Source organism: Xenopus laevis, chromosome 6L (genome assembly GCF_017654675.1).
Source record: "Xenopus laevis strain J_2021 chromosome 6L, Xenopus_laevis_v10.1, whole genome shotgun sequence".
NCBI classification, from domain to species: Eukaryota; Metazoa; Chordata; class Amphibia; order Anura; family Pipidae; genus Xenopus; species Xenopus laevis.
The window spans coordinates 123,368,448-123,388,687 of record NC_054381.1 but is presented as its reverse complement, the minus strand read 5'-3'; the positions used below and the strand labels follow the sequence as shown (position 1 = coordinate 123,388,687).

General features: G+C 38.4%; 1 protein-coding gene across 8 annotated transcripts in view; it reads left to right on the top strand.

The window, feature by feature from the left end:
- The window catches only part of tmem68.L (transmembrane protein 68 L homeolog), a 35,578-nt gene that overhangs the window by 6,165 nt on the left and 9,173 nt on the right, over positions 1–20,240 (top strand). For 5 of the 8 annotated variants that reach the window (XM_041566425.1, XM_018268002.2, XM_041566427.1 and 2 more), the window contains 7 exons: positions 1,468–1,606; positions 2,743–3,129; positions 3,354–3,521; positions 4,229–4,422; positions 5,922–5,982; positions 7,060–7,199; positions 8,087–8,799. In XM_041566425.1, coding sequence (XP_041422359.1) covers positions 2,805–3,129; positions 3,354–3,521; positions 4,229–4,422; positions 5,922–5,982; positions 7,060–7,199; positions 8,087–8,191 — 993 coding nt within the window. In that variant the 5' untranslated portion in view covers positions 1,468–1,606; positions 2,743–2,804 and the 3' untranslated portion in view covers positions 8,192–8,799. Of the gene's footprint in view, positions 1–1,467; positions 1,607–2,742; positions 3,130–3,353; positions 3,522–4,228; positions 4,423–5,921; positions 5,983–6,522; positions 6,606–7,059; positions 7,200–8,086; positions 8,800–11,914; positions 12,296–20,240 lie in introns of those variants that run through there. The other 3 variants (XM_018268004.2, XM_018268005.2, XM_018268003.2) reach the window with 3 other exon arrangements.

Genomic DNA, 20,240 nt, shown 5'->3' with positions numbered 1-20,240 from the left:
GATAGAAATTCCAAGGTGTTATGTGACGAGATTGGTGTTACTGAGAGTTGCATGAATGGAGGTGTGAGGTTTTGTGAAACGGCCCAGGTAAAGATGTTAGAACAGCATGTATGTAGCAGACTGGGTGTCGAAGGCCCGCTCCTCTGTTTAGGGATGGTTTCTCTACCTCAACATGAATAGCCTCTTTTATGCCTCAATCAAGCGAACGGTCCAAAGTGTGAACATTGCTCTCTTCAAAGGAGTGTCCCTTGTCTTCTAGGTGTAGAAAGACAGCCGAGTTTTGTCCTGTAGAGGTCGCCCTCCTGTACTGAAGAAGCTGCTCAGATGAGTAGTGAAATTTCTTCAATGATTAATCAGCAAGTCCAGTTGTTCTAGATTTACTTCTACTAAATATACCATGACCTGGATGAATGAAAATCTTTATAGACGCCTCTATTGTACACACCCTAAATCCCTGTACTGTTCACACCTCAGACCCAGACTGTGCCCACATTGTTTACAATCTGCTGTGTAGCCATGGGGACAGCAATTGAAAGCTGAAAAGGGAGAAAAGGCACAGGATACACAGCAGACCGCATATATGCTCTGTAGTAGGGATGCACCGAATCCACTATTTTAAATTCAGCTGAACCCCCGAATCCTTTGTGAAAGATTCGGCCGACTACCAATCCGAATCCTAATTTGCATATGCAAATTAGGGGTGGGGAAGGGGAAACATTTTTTACTTCCTTGTTTTGTTGCAAAAAGTTATGTGATTTCCCTCCCTACCAGGAGAGGATTCAGATTTGGTTCGGCTGGGCAGAAGGATATGCCTAATATGAATCCCGAACCGAATCCTGGATTCAGTGAATCCCTACTCTGTAGTATACAATGGGATTCCTCAGAACATTTATTTACTGTTTATCCTGTACTTAAATCCATGCAGATCAGGGGTGCCCAAAAGGTAGATCGGGATCTACCAGTAGACCTTTAGCTTTTGATCAGTTGATCTCAAGACACTGTCAACAAACAGCTTGTCTATATCACCCTCCTATATCATGCTTTTCATTCAGATATTTATGTTAAGGTTACATAAGAAATAATTATTTGGTAAATATAGCAATATAAATTCTCTCATAAATCAATATATTTAAGTAATATTTTCCATGGAACAGAATGCTAACAAAGCTTTTATGGATGCAGATCATAATGGGACAACATCACTAAAAGTAGACATCGCATTAGTAAAGTATGGGCACTCCTGATGCAGATCATACAAAATAAATATTTGAAATTGTACTAACTTTTGAAATTCTAAACTTTAATGGATTATCTTCAAACAGGATATAATTCAGGTATCTGCCCATCCATAGTGCATGGCCCATTGTGGCTTAGTAAGAATACAATAGGTAATGCTGTATTATCATGTTTGTATTTTGTCAACATCTCATGACACTTTTTTTTTTTTTTGTTGTTATTTGTAAACAGAAAGAAACCACGCAACACAATGTTCCTTTCTTGTCTGAAAGCATCTTTCATCTGCTGCAGTTTGTCTACCCAAGTGTTAGATTTTCTCTGTGTATAGCATGTGCTGTGAACTATGCAGATGACACACGAATAGCATTTGGTAAGTACATTATGAATTAAAAATGAATATGCTTATTGAGTTATATTGAGGCCTGGTTCCCTTAATGGGTGTTTATTCTAAAATATGGTGTGTATATATACCAATAAGCAATTCATGTCATGCCTTTAATGTTATTTGAATGTGATTTAACTGGAGCATATTTATAAAATATGAATGGTATGTTATATGCTATCTTAAAGTGAGCATCATGCTTAGGTCCAAAAGCACTAAGCAAATATATACATATAGGCATTTATTTGTGCCAGTTGACGCTTCATCAGAGGAGGTCAACTGGAGCATATTTAATGAAAAGAAAGGGATGCAAAATCTAAAATCTGTACCTTTTTTATAGGCACTTGACTAAGTGCACCTGGCCAAAGGATGTACTGGTAAAGTAGTATGAATATCTCTGCACTGGGTGAATGTGGCACTAATGTGGCACTAACAATAAGTACTCACAATGTTCACTCAAAAATAACCATTATAAATTTATTTTAAACTTGGAAAGCATAGATTTGTAAAACAAATGATGAATATACAGTGATGGTAGTGGTGTGTAACAAGGTTAACTTACCTATAAAGATTGGGGTCCCAGTGCACAAGCCCAGACCTTCAGCTTGTGGGAGGCAATATAATTCTTGTAATAGGACTGGCACAAACCGTACTTCACTCCAAAGCTTAATGCAATTAAAAGACAAATGATGTAGCCTTACGCGTTTCGTGCCTTATGGGCACTTAATCATAGGCTGGACATCTTCTGAATACACAGAGATATTTAAATTAATATAAACCAATCACAATCAAGCTTAGAACAGCCAATCACATGTGTTGATGTAAATAGAATTATGGCTAAGATTGCATAGAGGAGTACAAATTCTAACATTTTGAGTTTTTCCTTGCTAGGATTCAATCCATTTTTGCAGTAACAACCATTTGCCAATGAAGTCAGCTGCTGCCTGCATGGCGGACTTGGAATGATATTGGTGTTTTCTCTTGCGTCCATGTCCTCATTCTCTGTTATGTAGCCTTAATAAACCGTTTTTAATTAAGATAAGATTTTAGATAAGATTATTGTTGTAAAGGAACCATTTTTCCTATAATTCTGTTTTCTAAGAATGTTAATCTATTTCTTTAAGGAAAGCGACCAGACTTCATTTAAACTTGTGACCCAACTGGTGTTCAGGTTTGCGTGCTGAGGATGCAGAAGCATAATGAGACATGTACTCCAGACCCATCTCTCACCTACTTGACCTGCCTCATGCATCTTTTTGTGGAGTGGCTGGAACTGGATAATCTGGAAGACTACCTGAACTATATAGATTACCTCCTATGGGTCTTCACTCCACTCATCATAGTGTTCATTCTACCCGTGTTCATTGTCCTATTTCTCTACTTATCCATCCTCTTCCTCCATGTGTATAAGCACAAGAACGAGCTGAAAGAGGCTTACTCAAATAGTATATGGGATGGTGCACGGAAAACCCTGGCAACACTGTGGGATGGGCATGCTACAATATGGCATGGTAAAGACCTTACAAGGCCTAGTATATCACATAATTATCTAATATATGTCTGTAATATGCATGTGTTAGTGTGGTGTGTGTGTACACAGTAATCATTGAAATACTAGTATATGACATGATTATCTAATTTCTGTCTGTAATATGAATGTATTAGTGTTTTGTGTACACAGTAATCACGGAAATAAAATTGAATAAATAATGTGGCTTATTTTTCTTTTTAACAGGCTATGAATTGTACGGCTTGGAACATATTCCTGATGAAGGACCTGCCCTTATCGTTTACTATCACGGAGCGCTCCCTGTAGATTATTATTACTTTGTATCAAAGGTCATTCTCCGCAAAGGGAGAACATGCCATTCAGTAGGGGACCACTTCCTTTTCAAAATACCAGGTAATTAACTATTACAGACAGAACTTTATTATTACTGTACAGGTAAGTGACCTGTTATCCTGAATGCTCTGGACCTGGGGTTTTGTCAGATAAGGAATCTTTCTGTAATTTGGATCCCCAATAGCCTGGTTTTGCTTCCAATAAGGATTAATTATATCTGGATCAAGTACTAGGTACTGTTTTATTATTTCAGAGAAAAATCCTTTTTAAAAATTTGGATTTGGATATGATGGAGTTTATGGAAGATGGCTTTCCAGTAATTCTGAGCTTTCTGGATAATGGGTTTTCAGATAACAGATCCCATAACTGTACAGTAATAGTCACTGCACGCAGCTATGTGGCCAGAATATTTCCACCCCTTGAACTTACACTCATTGATCAGTACTTGTTGGCAACTCTGTTCCCAGAATGTTTCAGGCACCAGGAGCCCTTTTCTGTAGAGCTGAAAGTTTGGTGCTTGAAGTCCACCGACTTAAAAATGTAACTTAGAACAACTCTGAGTTAGGCATATACTTGTCCATATATTCATAAAGGCTGCAGATGATGAAAATATGTTTGAACTGTGTCCATGTGTATAACAGTTATTGATGGGGGCTATGACACATGTGCATGCACTAAAGGCATCCTATATTCACTGCATTTTTTTGTTGAATAATAATTTTTATAGCACTAATACCTAACACTAAATAATTTTCATATTTATTAAGGCTTCAAACCATTGCTTGATCTATTTGGAGTAATCCACGGACCAAAGGAAGAATGTGTGAAGGCTCTCACTAGTGGGCACTTATTGGCCGTATCACCAGGTGGGGTGCGGGAAGCACTTTTTAGTGACGAAAGCTACACTCTTATTTGGGGAAAACGGACTGGATTTGCTCAGGTTGCCATTGATGCAAAAGTGGTGAGTTGGATAAAAAAAAAAAGTGTCTTGTAATAGAAAAGGTTATCTTATTTTTATTTAACTTTTTAAAAGGGGTACAGATGGGAAAAGGGGGGGGGGGAGTACCGTACAAATTATTTGCACCACCTATAAGAATGTACAATGCTACACCATCTCTGTATACATACAGTGTTCCTCTAAGAAGTAAATGGATATCTCAGCCTTCCAAGGCCTATTAAGAGCTTCTCTCAGAGTAACCTACTACTACTAGGTAGTGGCATCAACCCATATCTTATTATATTTGCCAGGGCAGCCTCTGGATAGATAGGTTTAGTGGATAAGTGGGAGGTTTTGTTGGATGAGGGCGATCCCCCATCCATGCCAGGATCAATTTCTTCCTTGAAAATGTTATTATTACTACGGTATTAAGGAGATTGTGTTTCCAAAAAAAAATACAAAAAACACTTCATTTAATTATGCTGACATCTAAAGGCCCAACCTTCCACTATATACTGTATGTATGACAGGTATCCAACTATTATTAGCAGTGTTTGTTTGCTATGTGTTTTTGCTCTGAGCCTGTAAGTGGATGGGTGAACAGCAAGCAAGCACATATAATTAAAGAAGGCTACATCATTTGTAACAGATACATATTAGAATGCTGGTTATTTAGATATCAGTACAGTATAATAAAAACTGATTTTACTTGGATATTTTGGATTACCTTCAAAGAAAAATCCACCTTCAGTACTAGAATCTTAGTATTTATTAACTGTGCTCATGGAACATGAATGTTACCTTCCAGCATGAGAAACAATAATTCATTTGTTCACATGTGTGCGGTCGGAGCTCTCATAAGGATGATGGGTTATTATACAGTGTAAAATGAGCTGGGTAGGAGAGTGACCAAAGTGATGATGCAGACTTATTCATTGGTAACGATCTGATGACCTAAAGATAGAAGTCACTCATTTACTTGGATGCTGAAATTACTAGCAGCTTTATATTTCTTTGTGAATGGTAGCCAGCTGCTAGCCACCCTACTTTAATACAACTCTTAAGCAGGTCTCCTAGATGATTCTTCTTCTTAAACTTAGTTTTTTTAATCTATTTATCGCCCAGAAAAAACGGTGGCTTATCAAAGCTGTTTTGTTCCATTTTTCCTTGATGCCAGTTATAATTTAACAGATGCAAAGTCTGAAGCAAACAAATGGCTCCTGGGATCCTGTCTACATTTTGCTTATGGCTTAAATGTTTACAGTCTAGGATTACATGGGAAGGATGGGCAAACGCATAAAAAGTTGTTTGCACTATAATGCTGTCTTCACAATAAATTGTTGAGGGAACATCTCCATCACGGAGTATACTGATTATCATTAATGGGCCCTTGGAAATTATTAGAACAGCTGCCTTATTCCATTTATGCACTGAATGGGATTTCCGTTTGTAATTATTAAACATAATCTAGCAAGTAGTACTCTTTAAAAAGTATTTTTCTTTTTTGCTGTTTTCTTCTCTAGCCCATCATCCCAATGTTTACCCAAAACGTACGGGAAGGGTTTCGCTCGCTTGGAGGTTTACGTAAGATATATTTTGTACATTTAAAAGTAATTGAAAGTGAACCCTATGTAACATAACTGGCGTGATGTTAAAGGGAACCTATACCCCCAGAATGAAGACTTTAACCAACAGAGCAGGCCTTTTACATTGTCACTATTTCATGATGGTCTGTGTGCTGCCTCAGAGATCACCTGGCCAGAAATACTACAGCTCTAACTGTAACAGGAAGAAGCGTGGGAGTAAAAGACAGAACTTTGCCCCTTAATTGGCTCTTGTGACCTAACATGTATGTGTGCCCTTCATTTGTTTGTAAGCCCCGCAAATCATATGATCCCAGAGAGCGGCCCTTAGTTCTTAAAATGGCAGTTTTCTAGTTACTGTAGGATTGCCCAATGGAACATACGACTAAAAAAGTATATTTTTATCAAAATGCTTGAAAATGATGAAGCAGGGTTATATATATGGGCTGATTTATTCAATATATTTTTATAGAGACCTACATTGTTCGGGGTTATAGATTTCCTTTAACTTTGGTATCCTTTTTGTTTTGTGATCGTACAGACCTTTTTGTGTGTCACTGTATGAAACAACAATCTGTGACTGCATAAGTGATGTGACAGCTGGCTCTTAGAGGACTCTGGAAGGTACATAACTGCAGGATGGACACCTCTGTCTTAATACATTTTCTATAAACTATCACAGTTATTGTCCCTGTTTCCCAACAATATCATTAGGTAACTGCATAGAGCAGTGATCTGTATGAAGTGTTCTATTTCCATCACTTTGGCACTGGGCAGTTTAAGGCATTGCATATAATGTTACTTTTATTATCATTGCATTATTCATTACAGCATGAAATAAAATATTGCATCACACCCCTGTCATTTCTGTAACTTTTCCATTTGCCTGCAGAATGGAACATTTGATCGGTTTAATAATCAGTAATAAAAATGATTAGGAGACAGTGACAAGTGAGCTGTCAGCGAGTTCATATCCTGCTCAATGAATAGATGAAAATGAAGAGTGACCAAAATAGATAGAATTGTGTGCTGTGTAATAGGCATTTTAACATTCATTCTTCTCTCTCTATCTCTGAAGGGCTATTCAGGTGGATTTATGAAAGATTTAAGATTCCATTAGTTCCAATATATGGAGGATTTCCAGTTAAATTTCGTACATACCTTGGGGACCCTATACCGTATGACCCAAATATAACTGCTGTTGAATTAGCAGAAAAGGTAAGATCTATCTATCTATCTAGTAAAGAAAGGGGTGGGCTGGGGGTGCATCGGAGGCAGGCCTGGACTTGTGATCACAAATTTACCGGCAGCTACATTGTCGGTAAATTTGTAATACTGGCCCAGGCCTTGGCTGGTATTTTACCAGCTAGCCGGTGGAATACTGGCCAGGTGGCAACCCTAGAGGCAGGACACAATGAAAAATATCCCCAGATATACAGGCTCAATGTTATTAGTTTGCTCCAACATAGAATTAAGCATCAAGGTATGCTGGAACTGCATTTTTGTTGGATTTTAAGCATTCTATTACATCCTCCCATTTAAAGGACAAAAATGTTTAGCACCCCTCCAGTGATTATAACCTCTAATCTGATACCCTGGGTTCATGCTCCTGTTCACAAAAAACTGCACTTGCCCAGGGCATATCTGTAGAAGCTCATCTTTACTATCTTCTCTTTGTTTGGTCAAGGCAGGAGCATGCGAAGTAGAGTGAAAAGCTGAACTTGGTTGCAAAAGGTGGCGTTTTCACTCTACTGTGCATGCGTCTGTCGGAGAAAAAATACAGGTTATGGTGAATGAGCTCCTACAGAAATAATATGGGTCTGGGCAGTTTTAAGAGGAGCACTGGCCAGTGGAATCAGGTAAGCGATTATAATCACTGGGGGTTGCCTAAGATTTGTCTTGTGTCTCCTTAAAATAAATAGATAAATTCTGTTTCTGCAGCATCCAATTTGTTGCCGTGTTCCTAATGTATTAAATAGGATTTGCTTTCAGTCTTTGCCTTCAGATGTTCAGTAACATGTATTAAGTCTACAGGACTCTTTTCCATTTGTTACTATATGTTCTTTGTTTTTTCCCCTCCCTAACAGTGATTTGTTTTTTTACAGACTAAACGTGCAATACATTCATTAATAGACAAGCACCAGAAAGTTCCTGGAAACATTTTTCGGGCCTTACTGGAAAGATTTGATAGACAACAGAAAGAAGACTAAAGTGCCTTTAGTCTATATATAGTTATATATATATTTATTGGGTCTACCTTGCATTTTGATTTTATCATGGGTTTTATGGCTTTTTACTGTCAAAATGGACCTGGATCTTTTGAATCAGACAGCCTTTTTGCTGTAGGTATACCTGATAAATTAATATTAATTTCCATTTAAGAAATCATGTTTCTGTATATGGCTGATTTTCAGAACTACTGTACATTATGTATATATGTACTGTGATTCCTTGGCAGTTCAGGTTCTACCAGAGCAGCATCTGAAGGCTACTCTAGATAAGTTGCAAGGGAGAATCTCCAACATACTAGCAGGGTTCATTTACTATCTCTAGGACAATTCGTCTCAGTGTAGTAACCCATTCAAAACCAATCAGAGATTTGCTTTACGGCATACAGCTAATTGCTGATTGGTTGCTATGATTTTCTGCAATGGGGCAAATTAGTCCAGTGTTGAGAAATGAGCCCACTTGTGTTAAAGGACAAGGGAAAGCCAAATCACTGGTGCCAGGTTGTTAGAAACCCCTCAGTGATTCTAGTCGTTTCTTGGATTTTGGATTCGGTCAAATCCAGCTAAAAAAAGAAAAAACCTTTGATTTGGCCAAATGCAGAACAGAATCTTGGATTTGGCACATCCCTAAAGCGATACTGTCATGGGAAAAAAATGTTACCCACCAATATTACAACTTAATTAAAATACACTTGCTGGTTCAGGAATTAAATTTTATATCGTAGAGTGAATTATTTGCAGTTTAAACAGTGTAATTTAAAAATTAAAAACAAAATCATGACAGAATCCCTTTAAATACTTTGACGTGATGTTTTGGTCGTGGCAAGTGAATAGCCATGCTCGACATGCATTGGAATAGCTGAAAATTGGGACTTGTCAACAATACTATGAATTGCCTTTGTTCATTCAGTTTTAGTTGCTTAAAGAATCCACCCTTCTACCCCCTGACATCTTTGAGTGCTTAATCAATGAAGGCTACTAGTGTCACACTGCAAATCTCAGGCTGCAGAGAATTGCAGGCCAAGAATCCGCTGCTCCTGGTCTGTTCAGTATGTCTGCACCCAAAAACATTGCCTCCGCTGGGTGCAGGCAGACGCGGTGGCCTTTGCTGCAGAAACGTGAACTTTTGCACTTCACATTGAAATCCACTGTGTCTGCCGGCACCCAGCGGAGCAATGTTTCCCAGTGCAGGAAGAGGAGCAGATTCTCGGCCTGCATTTTTTCGAATAGATATTTACATCAACCTTTTATCTGCTGATAAAAGCTTACAGTTTGAAACCAAGGCACAGGAGATGTTCATATAAAGTAATACTATTAAGCAAAGATGTAAAATACCTTTTATACTATGATAAGAGGTGAACAAGTTAGGGACCGCCGTGTGGGGTTTACCTTGACGTGGTATGGTGGCTTATCAATTTTATGATCATAACTTTGTAACAAAAAAACCCTGTTTTTATAATTAAAAAAATTTGTTGAATTACTTAGACAGGGCTTTAAATATTTTGAAATTTGCCTTAGGTGTGCACCCACAACCCCCCCCCCCTTTTTTTGTACTTCTAATTGCTGAGTCAAATAAAACGAACTCAAAATGTGCAAAAACAAATGAATGATGTTTCTTTGGAGCATTGACTATTGAGCGGATTTCCCCCTGTTAGAATGACTATGTAATTGCACATAAGATACATGTATATCATGATTTATTGCATATCCAGTCTTAAATCTGAATATCGGTTGTGCAGTAAATGTAATTTTTATTTTTCTGGATATGTTCTTTATATTCAAATGTTTTATTCCAGGCCATTAAAAAAATCTATATTTCCTTCTCTTGCTGTCTAATTGGTGTGAGTACAGTAATGTTCTTACATGAGCAAAATTAACCTCTAAACACTACACTGTAGTTAATATTAGGCCCATGCTTGAGCAATATGATATCACAAGAGTGGCACCATTTCAGTTTCCTTCAGTGTATGGATTGCTTCTTTAATTAGGGTCGTAACTGGGTTTGCTTGCAATGGGGCCCCTGTACAGTATTTTAAGCTACTGAACACGGAACATTTTATTTGTATTTACGAAATAGACTCAACAGAGGCCATAGGATCATGAAAGTTTGCTCTGATCACACTGTGCAGAAGCCAAGCAATCCTGATCAATATCCCTCAATTATCTATGTCTGATTTACTTGTCCTTATTTTGATTGGACCTAGCAGAAAATCTGGGCAACGGTAAGTTAACTAGTCCGATGGCTAAATAAAGCACATATGACTCCATGGTCAAAGCTTTAGGGGCAAATTCACTAAGATTTGTAGTTGCGCCAGGCGTAATTTCGCCACACTTCGCCAGGCGTAGTTTCGCTAGCGCTCCGCAAATTCACTAAAATCTGAAGTTGTGCTCAGGGGTAGCGTAAGGTTGCGAAGTTGCGCTAGCGTTGATTCACTAAGCGAAGTTACGCTAGCGATGGTTAATTTGCATACGGCGCCAAATTCAAATTTCAATGGAGGAATATGTAACAGCACTACAAATGCCAGGGAAACCTTCAAAACATCAAATAAAATTTTTATTTTGCCCTACACATGTGCCCACTGTATAGTTAAGTTTGCCATGAGTCAGGAAATGTAGGGGGGAAGGAGGGGAGCCCCAAAAAATTTTTCGATCTTTTTCAGCCTATCACCCATAATATAGAAAAAACGCCAGCGTTTTTTGGGACTTAGAAAAAATTTGAACTATTTTTGAAGCAATCCCTATCTACTCTATTGCGCTTCGCCTGGTCTGAGGTGGCGAAGGAAGTCTAGCGTAAAAGGTAGCGTTCAGTACAATGCGCGTGTTAGTGAATTTGCGTAGTTACGTCCGTTGTGCAAATTTGGCAGGCGTAAGGGTGCGAAGTAACACTAGCGAATCTACGCCAGCGTTCGTTAGTGAATTTGCGAAGTAACCAAAATGACCAACGCTAGCGAATTGACGCTAGCGTTAGGCGCTTCAGCGCTTAGTGAATTTGCCCCTTAGAGCTAAAGTATACTTCTTTTATAAAGACATAACATGCTTAATCTATGCACATGTATATTTAGAGAAAAAAAAAAGTGGAACTTGCAGTGTATTTAATAAAATTATCAATTAAACCTGGAAAGTGATAACACATTTATCATGCATAAAATACACAGCTATTTCACTTAAATAAGCTTACGGAATCCTTTAGACTGGCAGCTTAGCTGCCAGTGTATGGGGCCCTCCGACGGGCCTCCCAGACCGAAATCTGCCCAAAAATCAGGCAGATCTTGATCAGTTAGGTTTGATTTTCCCACCGGATGGAGGACCTAATGAATTAGCCAGTCAGCTGGTATGCCCTTCATTGTAATATGATCATTTGGCCATAGGGCTGAATGATCGGATTAGCCTGATGCAGCCCACCTTCTGTGGGCATATTGGGGGAAGATCCGCTCGTTTGGTGACCTTGCCAAACAAGGTAAATTTGTCCATTATTTTAGCATTTAAGTTAAGAATTATGATAAATGCATGGAGTAAACTTTTAGATCTTTTAACTAGGAGCACATGCAATTTGCTCTAGAGTAGACCTTGGCAGCAGTCGTATTCATTTTGTACTGAAGAGTGAGTTACTACTTTTCTTCATTGACTCAATTTTAGGGGGTAAACATTGCCTTATGATTATTTTTATATTTTAAGACGTGATGGGTTTAATGGTTTGTCTCTAAGATGCTGTGTCAGTCTGAGGACAAAGCAAGGATTTTCCAGACCTGAGAACTCTCCCAGAAGAAGGCAGATTATAGGAATTACGCCGGGCTAACGGTAATCCTTTCGGCTACAGCTATTCTGATAAAACTGAGGCAAAAGCATTTTTTTTTGCTAATAGGATGTCCGAGAAATAGCAGTGAGTGTCCAAAACAAAACAGAAACCCGCCGTGTATTAAGTTGTAATAACTCTGCATTCCAACATGTAAATATTGCAATGATTTAATATAAGTAGATAAATTGAGATGATATATATTCAGGTATGGGATCCGTTATCTGTAAACCTGTTATCCAGATTATGGAAGGATCGTCTCCCATAGGCTCCATTTTATCCGAATAATCCAAATTTTTAAAAATTATTTCATTTTTCTCTGTAATAAAACAGTACCTTGTACTTGATCTAAACTACTGTAAAATATAATTAATCCTTAGTAAAGCAAAACCAGCCTATTGGGTGTATTTCATGTTTACATGATCATTTAGTAGACTTAAGGTATAAAGAGCCAAATTACAGAAAGATCTGTTAACTGGAAGACCCCAGGTCCCGAGCATTCTGGATAACAGGTCCCATACCTGTATATAACTTATTTTGAGGCAGGTGCAGCATTTTGTCATCTGTTTTTTGTAATAGTGCTTAGGGGTTGCCTTAGGCCCAATACACAAATCTGGTCCTGGAAACAAGTTTTTCATTTCCAATATGGCCATCGACATCCATCTATATACATGTTATCTTTGTGCCACTTTCAACCAAGCCTTTATAGTTCATAGAATGCTTGTGTTTCCAGTCTCCAGATCAGCATATATTATTCCCCTACTGGTATCTGCATGTTAACCACCCAATAAGACCGTAAGCTCTACAGGACAGGGGCCTCCTTCCTCTTGTCTCTATAACACTAAGATTAACTGGAACTGTATTTTGGATTTATTTGTATTACTGTATTGCTCTACTGCACAGTGCTGCATTCACAAGTAGCATTATATAAATAAAACTATACATAGACATGTATTACAATGTAATGTTCTGAGTTTGTGCTTTGTCTTATTTTTCTAGGATCATATTAACAAAAAAAAAGGTAACATTAAAAAAAAAACTTCAAAATGCTTTTGCCTTCATGCTATTAGACTAACTGTGGCCAAGAGGATTAGTATTAGTCTGATGGAATTCCAATAATCTGCCTACTTCTCCCAGACAAACCACATAGCACATCAAGCACATAATCAAAATATAAGCTTATCCCTTAAAGGAGAAGGAAAGTTGTTTAGCACTTGGGGGTGCCAAATGTTATTCCAGCGCCTCTTCCGGCTTCTTCTTTCTTCGTGCGGCTGCACATACACATTAGAGTAAAAAGCCGAACTTTAACTAAAAAGTTGGCTTTTTTATTCTACTGCACATGCATCTGCCATGGGAAATTTGAAGAACGAAGAACCCGGAAAAGGATTGCTCCGTGGTGCTCACTGGAATAACCCCAGGCCGGTGCAGTTTTCTGCTGATAGGAGCACCGGCCAGGGGTTTCAGGTAAGTAAATACATTCACATGGGGGTGCCTAACATTTGGCACCTCCAAGTGCTAAATGACATTCCTTCTCCTAGAATTGCTAAAGACAGGTATGGGATCTGTTATCCAGAAACCTGTTATCCAGAAAGCTCTGAATTACCGAAAGGCTGCCTCCAGACTCCATTATAATCAAATAATCCAAATGTCTAAAAATTATTTTCTTTTTCTCTGTAATAATAAAACAGTCCCTCGCACTTGATCCCAACTAAGATATAATTAATCCTTATTGGAAGCAAAACTATTATTTAGGGGCAAATTCACCAAGGGTCGAATATCGAGGGTTAATTAACCCTCGATATTTGACTGGGAATTAAAATCCTTCAACTTCGAATATCGAAGTCGAAGGATTTTAGCGCAAATACTGCGATCAAAGGAATAATCGTTCGATCGAACGATTAAATCCTTCGAATGGAACGATTCGAAGGATTTTAATCCAACGATTGAAGGATTATCCTTCGACCAAAAAAACTTAGGCAAGCCTATGGGGACCTTCCCCATAGGCTAACATTGGGTTCAGTAGGTTTTAGATGGCGAACTAGGGGGTCGAAGTTTTTTCTTAAAGAGACAGTACTTAGACTATCGAATAGTCGAACGATTTTTAGTTCAAATCCTTCGATTCGAAGGTCGAAGTAGCCCATTTGATGGTCGAAGTAGCCTAAAAAACACTTTGAAATTCGAAGTTTTTTTACTTCGAATCCTTCACTCGAGCTTGGTGAATTGGCCCCTTAATGTTTACATGATTTTCTAGTAGACTTAAGATCCAAATTACAGAAAGATCTCTTATCCAGAAACCCCCAGGCCTGAGCATTCTGGATAACAGGTCCCATACCTGTATATTGAATCTTTCTTAGGATCCCAGAATATCCAGAAACCCCATTGACCCCATTTTAATCAAATAATTCAAAGTTTTAAAAAGTATTTCCTTTTTCTCTGTAGTAATAAAACGGTACCTTGTACTTGATCCGTACTAAGATATAATTCATTCTTACTGAAGACTGAACAATTCTATTGGGTTTAATCAATGTTTAAATGTTTTTTTAGTGACCTGAAGGTATGGAGACCCCAATTACAGAAAGAACCCATACCTGTATACAGAAGAAAATGCGTGTTGTAAGAATTAAAGGAGCTGTTCACCTTTAAATTAACTTTTAGTATGATGGACAGAGTGATAGTCTGAGACAATCTGAAATCGTTTTTCATGTTTTATTATTTGTGTTTTTGAGTTATTTAGCTTTTTATTCAGCAGCTCTCCAGTTAGCAATTTCAGCAATCTGGTTGCTAGGGTTCATATTATCCTAGCAACCATGCTTTGGTTTAAATAAAAGACTGGAATAAGCATAGGAGAGGACCTGGAAAGAAAGACAAGCAATAACTGTAAATTTGTAGCTTTAACAGAGCATTTGTTTTCAGGATGGGATCAGTGAACCCCGTTTGAAAGCTGGAAAGAGTCAGAAGAAGAAGGCAAATAAAACAAAAATTCTAAAAAAAATAAAATAATGATGGCCATTTGAAAAGTTACATAGAATTAGCCATTCTATATGGCTAATTTAATGGTACTCGTGATCATTTCTACGCCCTGATGGACATTTTTCCTTGTGGAATTTATGAATGCTATATTCCAGAGTTAAGACAGGTTTCTTTCTTTAAGGCATCTCTATCACATCTAATTCAATATAAACATTTCACAAGGTATAAATAAAGGATGCTAAATGTATTATACCCAGAGGATGACAAAAGTCCGAATCCGAAAATCTGGCATCTCAGACCTGCCGCGGTTCTATGTAGGTCAGTGGTAGAAGTCCCGAAGATATCCTGATCTGCGCTGGGTTTCGCACAAAAAATCCAAAAATGTTGCGGGTTTCGGGCAAAAATCAGATTTTTACAAGTTTTTTCCTGCACTGGAATTTTTCCGGAAAACGTTTTGATAAACAAGGGGAAATAACCGTGCGGATTTGGTCGGAGTATATTTCAGAAAATAATGAGATACATTGGAATTTTGATAAATAACTCCCTCAATGTTTACATGATTTTCTAGTAGAATTAAGGTATGAACGTATTACGGAAAGATCCACTGTCTGGAAAACCCCAGGTCCTGAGCATTCTGGTTAACAGGTCCCATACTTGTACTGAAGTCTGTAGGAAAGAGAAAGGGTCAATGGCAATTTAATACGCAGACACATCCAGAACCAGGGACTAATGCATTAAAAGATTGCAGTTTGCATTAATCACCCTCAGTAAATGGAAATATAGCATAGCAATTATTCAAAACAATAGAAAATAATATAAATCAGAAAATGTATAGCTTTCTGTGGGATGTCATTTGTCCCAAGTACATTCTGTATACAAAAATATTTTTATTACACAGAATGAATGTCTCTCATGGTACATAAGTATTTGTGACCATATACACAGAGTTTGTTCTCATTTTCTATCAAATAATGAGAACACAATCTGGTTTGTGCACAAAAGGATGTTATTATATTACAAACTCAATTCTGTAAATGTTAACCAGCAATCTGTCTCACAAACGTATAGCATTCTTAATGTAAAGGTAATGTCAAAAATCACAGACATGTTTTTAAGAAATTGGCAACAAGGCAGCCTCTTTTTCTATTGAAAAAGCAGTTGTAGCATAGTGAATAGGAGGTTCTCTAATAATGTAGGGCATGTGTGTAGTAGAATACTAAGCGAAAACTACATGTGATTTTGCCCTTCCAATGCAGAAACAAGGTGTCTCGAAAAAAATGCTCATAGACTCTAATGTAGTTGGCTTCAAAAATTACACGTGACAAAAAACTTTTGTGAATTTTTCGTCATTTCGTGAATTCGCCCACAGTTTCCCAAATGTCATTATAATAGGCCTATGTAATATCTAGGAGGCAGCAAGGACGCCTGCCTCTTTTGTAAACAGTGATTCCAGGTTTGATGCTAGCTTCTTTTTCATTTGGCAGCACCATGTCACGTCGCGCTTGGCGCAAATTTCAGATATTGTTCCTTGCCCAATGTAGGCCTATTTTCTAATAGTACCTGGGTGTGATTCAAGTCTGTTTATCTGTTCTTTGACCCTTGCCTGTCCCTGACTTCTGCTAGTTCGCTGCCTGTACCGACTTTTGCCTTACTGTCCATTCTCTTAGATCCTGACTTTGTACTGCGTTACTGATTGGTTTTGACCCTGGCCTGTGTCCTTGACTGCGTCCCTGGCTCCTAAATCTTTACTGCCCTGTCTGATTGGTATTGACCTTGGCCTGTCCCTCAACTACTCTTCCTCTTTCCACATCCTTCTGTCATATGTTACGTTAGAGTCCTGCGCGGGTCCATTTTTTGGGACCCGTACCCAAGCCTTACCTGCAATCCGCAACCCGGACCTGTAACCCGCATTCTTACCTGCTTGGAACCGCTACCTGACCCGCAAGTACCTTATCCGCAACCCGGACCCGCGACCCGCTGACCATCAAGAATCAGGAAGTGCTGTCATTGTAAACCGGAAGTGACATAATCGGAAGTAGATGTGACCAGAAAAAAGGAGTAAACATCGCTATTGAGAAGATCCGTGGCCCAAACCGCAGAACCGACGACCCGCGTCTTTACCCGTACCCAGAACTTCTACCCGCAAACCGAAGGGTACCGTAGGTTTTTGCGGGTAACCTACCCGCTGCAGGACTCTACGTTACGGTACCCTTGTCTGCCCAGAACTCCTGCCTTGGTTCTCTCACTTTAATACCTGACAGCATCCAAGTAGCGGAGAGCTCCTCCCAAAGCGAAAGACGGCTGTTACAGGCAGAAGCGTGAGCCGTGACCGGAACCATGGTTCTGGGTTTTAGGATACCAAACATGACAGCCTAATAACTAACTTCTGACAAACTCTCAAAGTCAACAATAAGCTTTGTATGATTGTTAGGTTTTGTGAAACTGAGTTTTCATATTATTGATAGAATGAATTCTGTGCTATAAAATCTTGCTTTCTGTCACAAACATCTATTTTGTCTTTAAAATTTAGCTTGGTATGCACTAGTTAGTTACGCCATTATATATTCTGTCCAAGTTTTTTTTAACCATTCATTATGTAAGTAACTTTACACATAACCGCATCTGTTACATGAATGCTATACGTTTGTGAGACAGATTGCTCATTAAGATTTACAGAATGGAGTTTGTGATATAATGACATCCTTTTGTGCACAAACCATATTTTGTTCTCACGCTTTAATATAAATAAGTATTTTGTGTATTTTTTTATCTGTGTATATGGTCACAAATACTTATGTACCTTGAGAGACATTCATTCTGTGTACTAGGGATATGTTTACATACAGAATGTATTTGGGATAAACAGCACCCCATACATTTCTACATAAATGTCGGTGCATGAATAAAATTTACAGCACTGAAACTCATGCTGATTCTCTGCTAAAACTTATCACAACAGAAATGTCAGTTAACTTTTTGTAAGACTGTATTCATTAGCAAGGCTTTTTCTCTCTTTCACAAACGAACCCTTTGAAAGGACACACAGTAAGAGGAAATAGATTTCTGTGATATTTTGTTTGAAAGATGAGTTCCAATAGTCAGAGAGTGGGAACTGGTTAGCTCTAAAGAAGTAGAAAATGGCATGGCAGGGTGCTGGAAAGTGCATTTGGGGCACAGTGGGATATTTCGATACTTCTATTTGTTTTGGCTTATGATTTAAGGAAAGGAAAAGAGAAAAATGTTAAATCTTATTTAAACATGCAATCAGAGGGGTCCTATACATCTTGTACCGTCTTGCATTCTTTACAATAAGGGTCTAGACACTTTTAGACAGTGATATGATAAAGGAATGTGTAAAGGAATATGTGTTCCTTTGTGACAGTATCTCCGCATCCTCCTGCTGTCACAAGCTGGCATCTTTGCAACAGTGTGCACCTGGTCCTGCTTCTTTTAGTTCTGAAGAGAACCTTTGTTTCCTTTATCTTTCACATAGGAATGATGTATCTTAAGTTGTAGTGAGAGAGGGCATTTGCCCATGAAATCCAGCCCCAGTTATGCCACATGCTCACTAAATATCCTTAAAAATAGATGAGAGAAATAGATAGATATATAGATATATAAACATGTAGACAGATGATAGATAGATAGATAGATAGATAGATAGATAGATAGATAGATAGATAGATAGATAGATGATATACAATAGAGAGCTATACAATAAAGAGATAGATAGATAATAGATGATTGCTAGATATATATTAATAGATAGATACAGAGAGATAAATAGAATGATAGATACAGAGAGATAGATAAATAGATAGATAAACTCCCATGTAGGTAGCAGTGTGTTGGACTATGCCATTACAGACTGAGCAAACATCGGCGCCTTCTCTGTGACTCCAGAAACCCACCTGTCAGATCATAATTTAATACTGCTATATATTAAATCTAGCAGCAAACCAATTGCACAACCTACCAGTATGGCCTCTACAACCTTCCCTCTTCCTCTAAATAGACCCTACACTCTGCCATGAAGTACAGGGAGGTCACCAACAGATCTGATGTCAAACAACTGCTTGATAGCTTCCAGAACAACACATATAAGAGAACTCTGCAAGGGGTGAACCAACAGCACAGGAGCACAATAAAATACTACAGACCATGGCAGAACTATCTGACCTTAAAAGGACCAACTGCAAGAAACAAGCCAGCTCCAGCAATTGCTCAACAGGGGGGATTTCTTTGTACAGATCTTTGAAATACTGTAGTTTAGCCTGGAGGAAGGAAATATCAAACTGGAGGAAGGAAATATAGTTTAGAGGAAGAAAATATAGTTAAGCCTGAAGGAAGGAAATATCAAACTCCCAGAAATTTTCCATCTATCAATCACTGGGGAGGCTACAGAACCCCAAAGACACACAGATCCTAAGTATGTACAGACTGAGTGCCCACAACTTGGATATTGAACTAGAACAGCACATTCAGACCTACAAGTCCATGGAGAGCAGACTGTGCCAGCGATGTGAACAGGAGGCAATGGAGGTCGAGACCCATTTCCTGCTACAGTGCCCCAATACTCAGCACTGAGGGACACCCACTTACAGAGATTCTCCCATCACATCCCAGACTTCATAACTCCAGAACCCACACAACATACTGGAAGAAGAGATACTGACAGTAAATGCACAATATGCAAGAGACATAGACTAAGACAAACAGGATTTTCCCCTGTTCCCATAAACTGCCCACCCCACTAACCCCACCCATTTCACCCCTCTATCTGCTTTGGCAATGCTAAATGTATTTGGTCCTGCCAATAAAGCTCAGTTGATTTTATTTGAATGAGAGAGAGAGAGAGAGAGAGAGAGAGAGAGAGAGATCAAGAGAGAGAGAGAGATGATAGATAGATAGATAGATAGATAGATAGATAGATAGATAGATAGATAGATAGATAGATACAGGGTTTTTAAACTGGGTGCAAGTTAAGTGACTTTTATCACATACACTAAAGGAAATCACAGCATCTTTTTGCAGAATAAAGGAGAAGAGCCCTGATTTCCATCTCAATGGCATCTCACCTCAATCTCAATTACATCCTCTTGTCCTTGAAGTTAAGTTTGTGGCTGACTTCTTTGTACTGGAAAATTTTCATTCAAAGGCATACACTATTTCCTCTGTGCACATAACTTTACATTACATTTTATTTTATTTCCAAGGTAAGGGACTCAGCTAAGAACTTAACCTGAAGGTAACCCACCAATCAGGTCC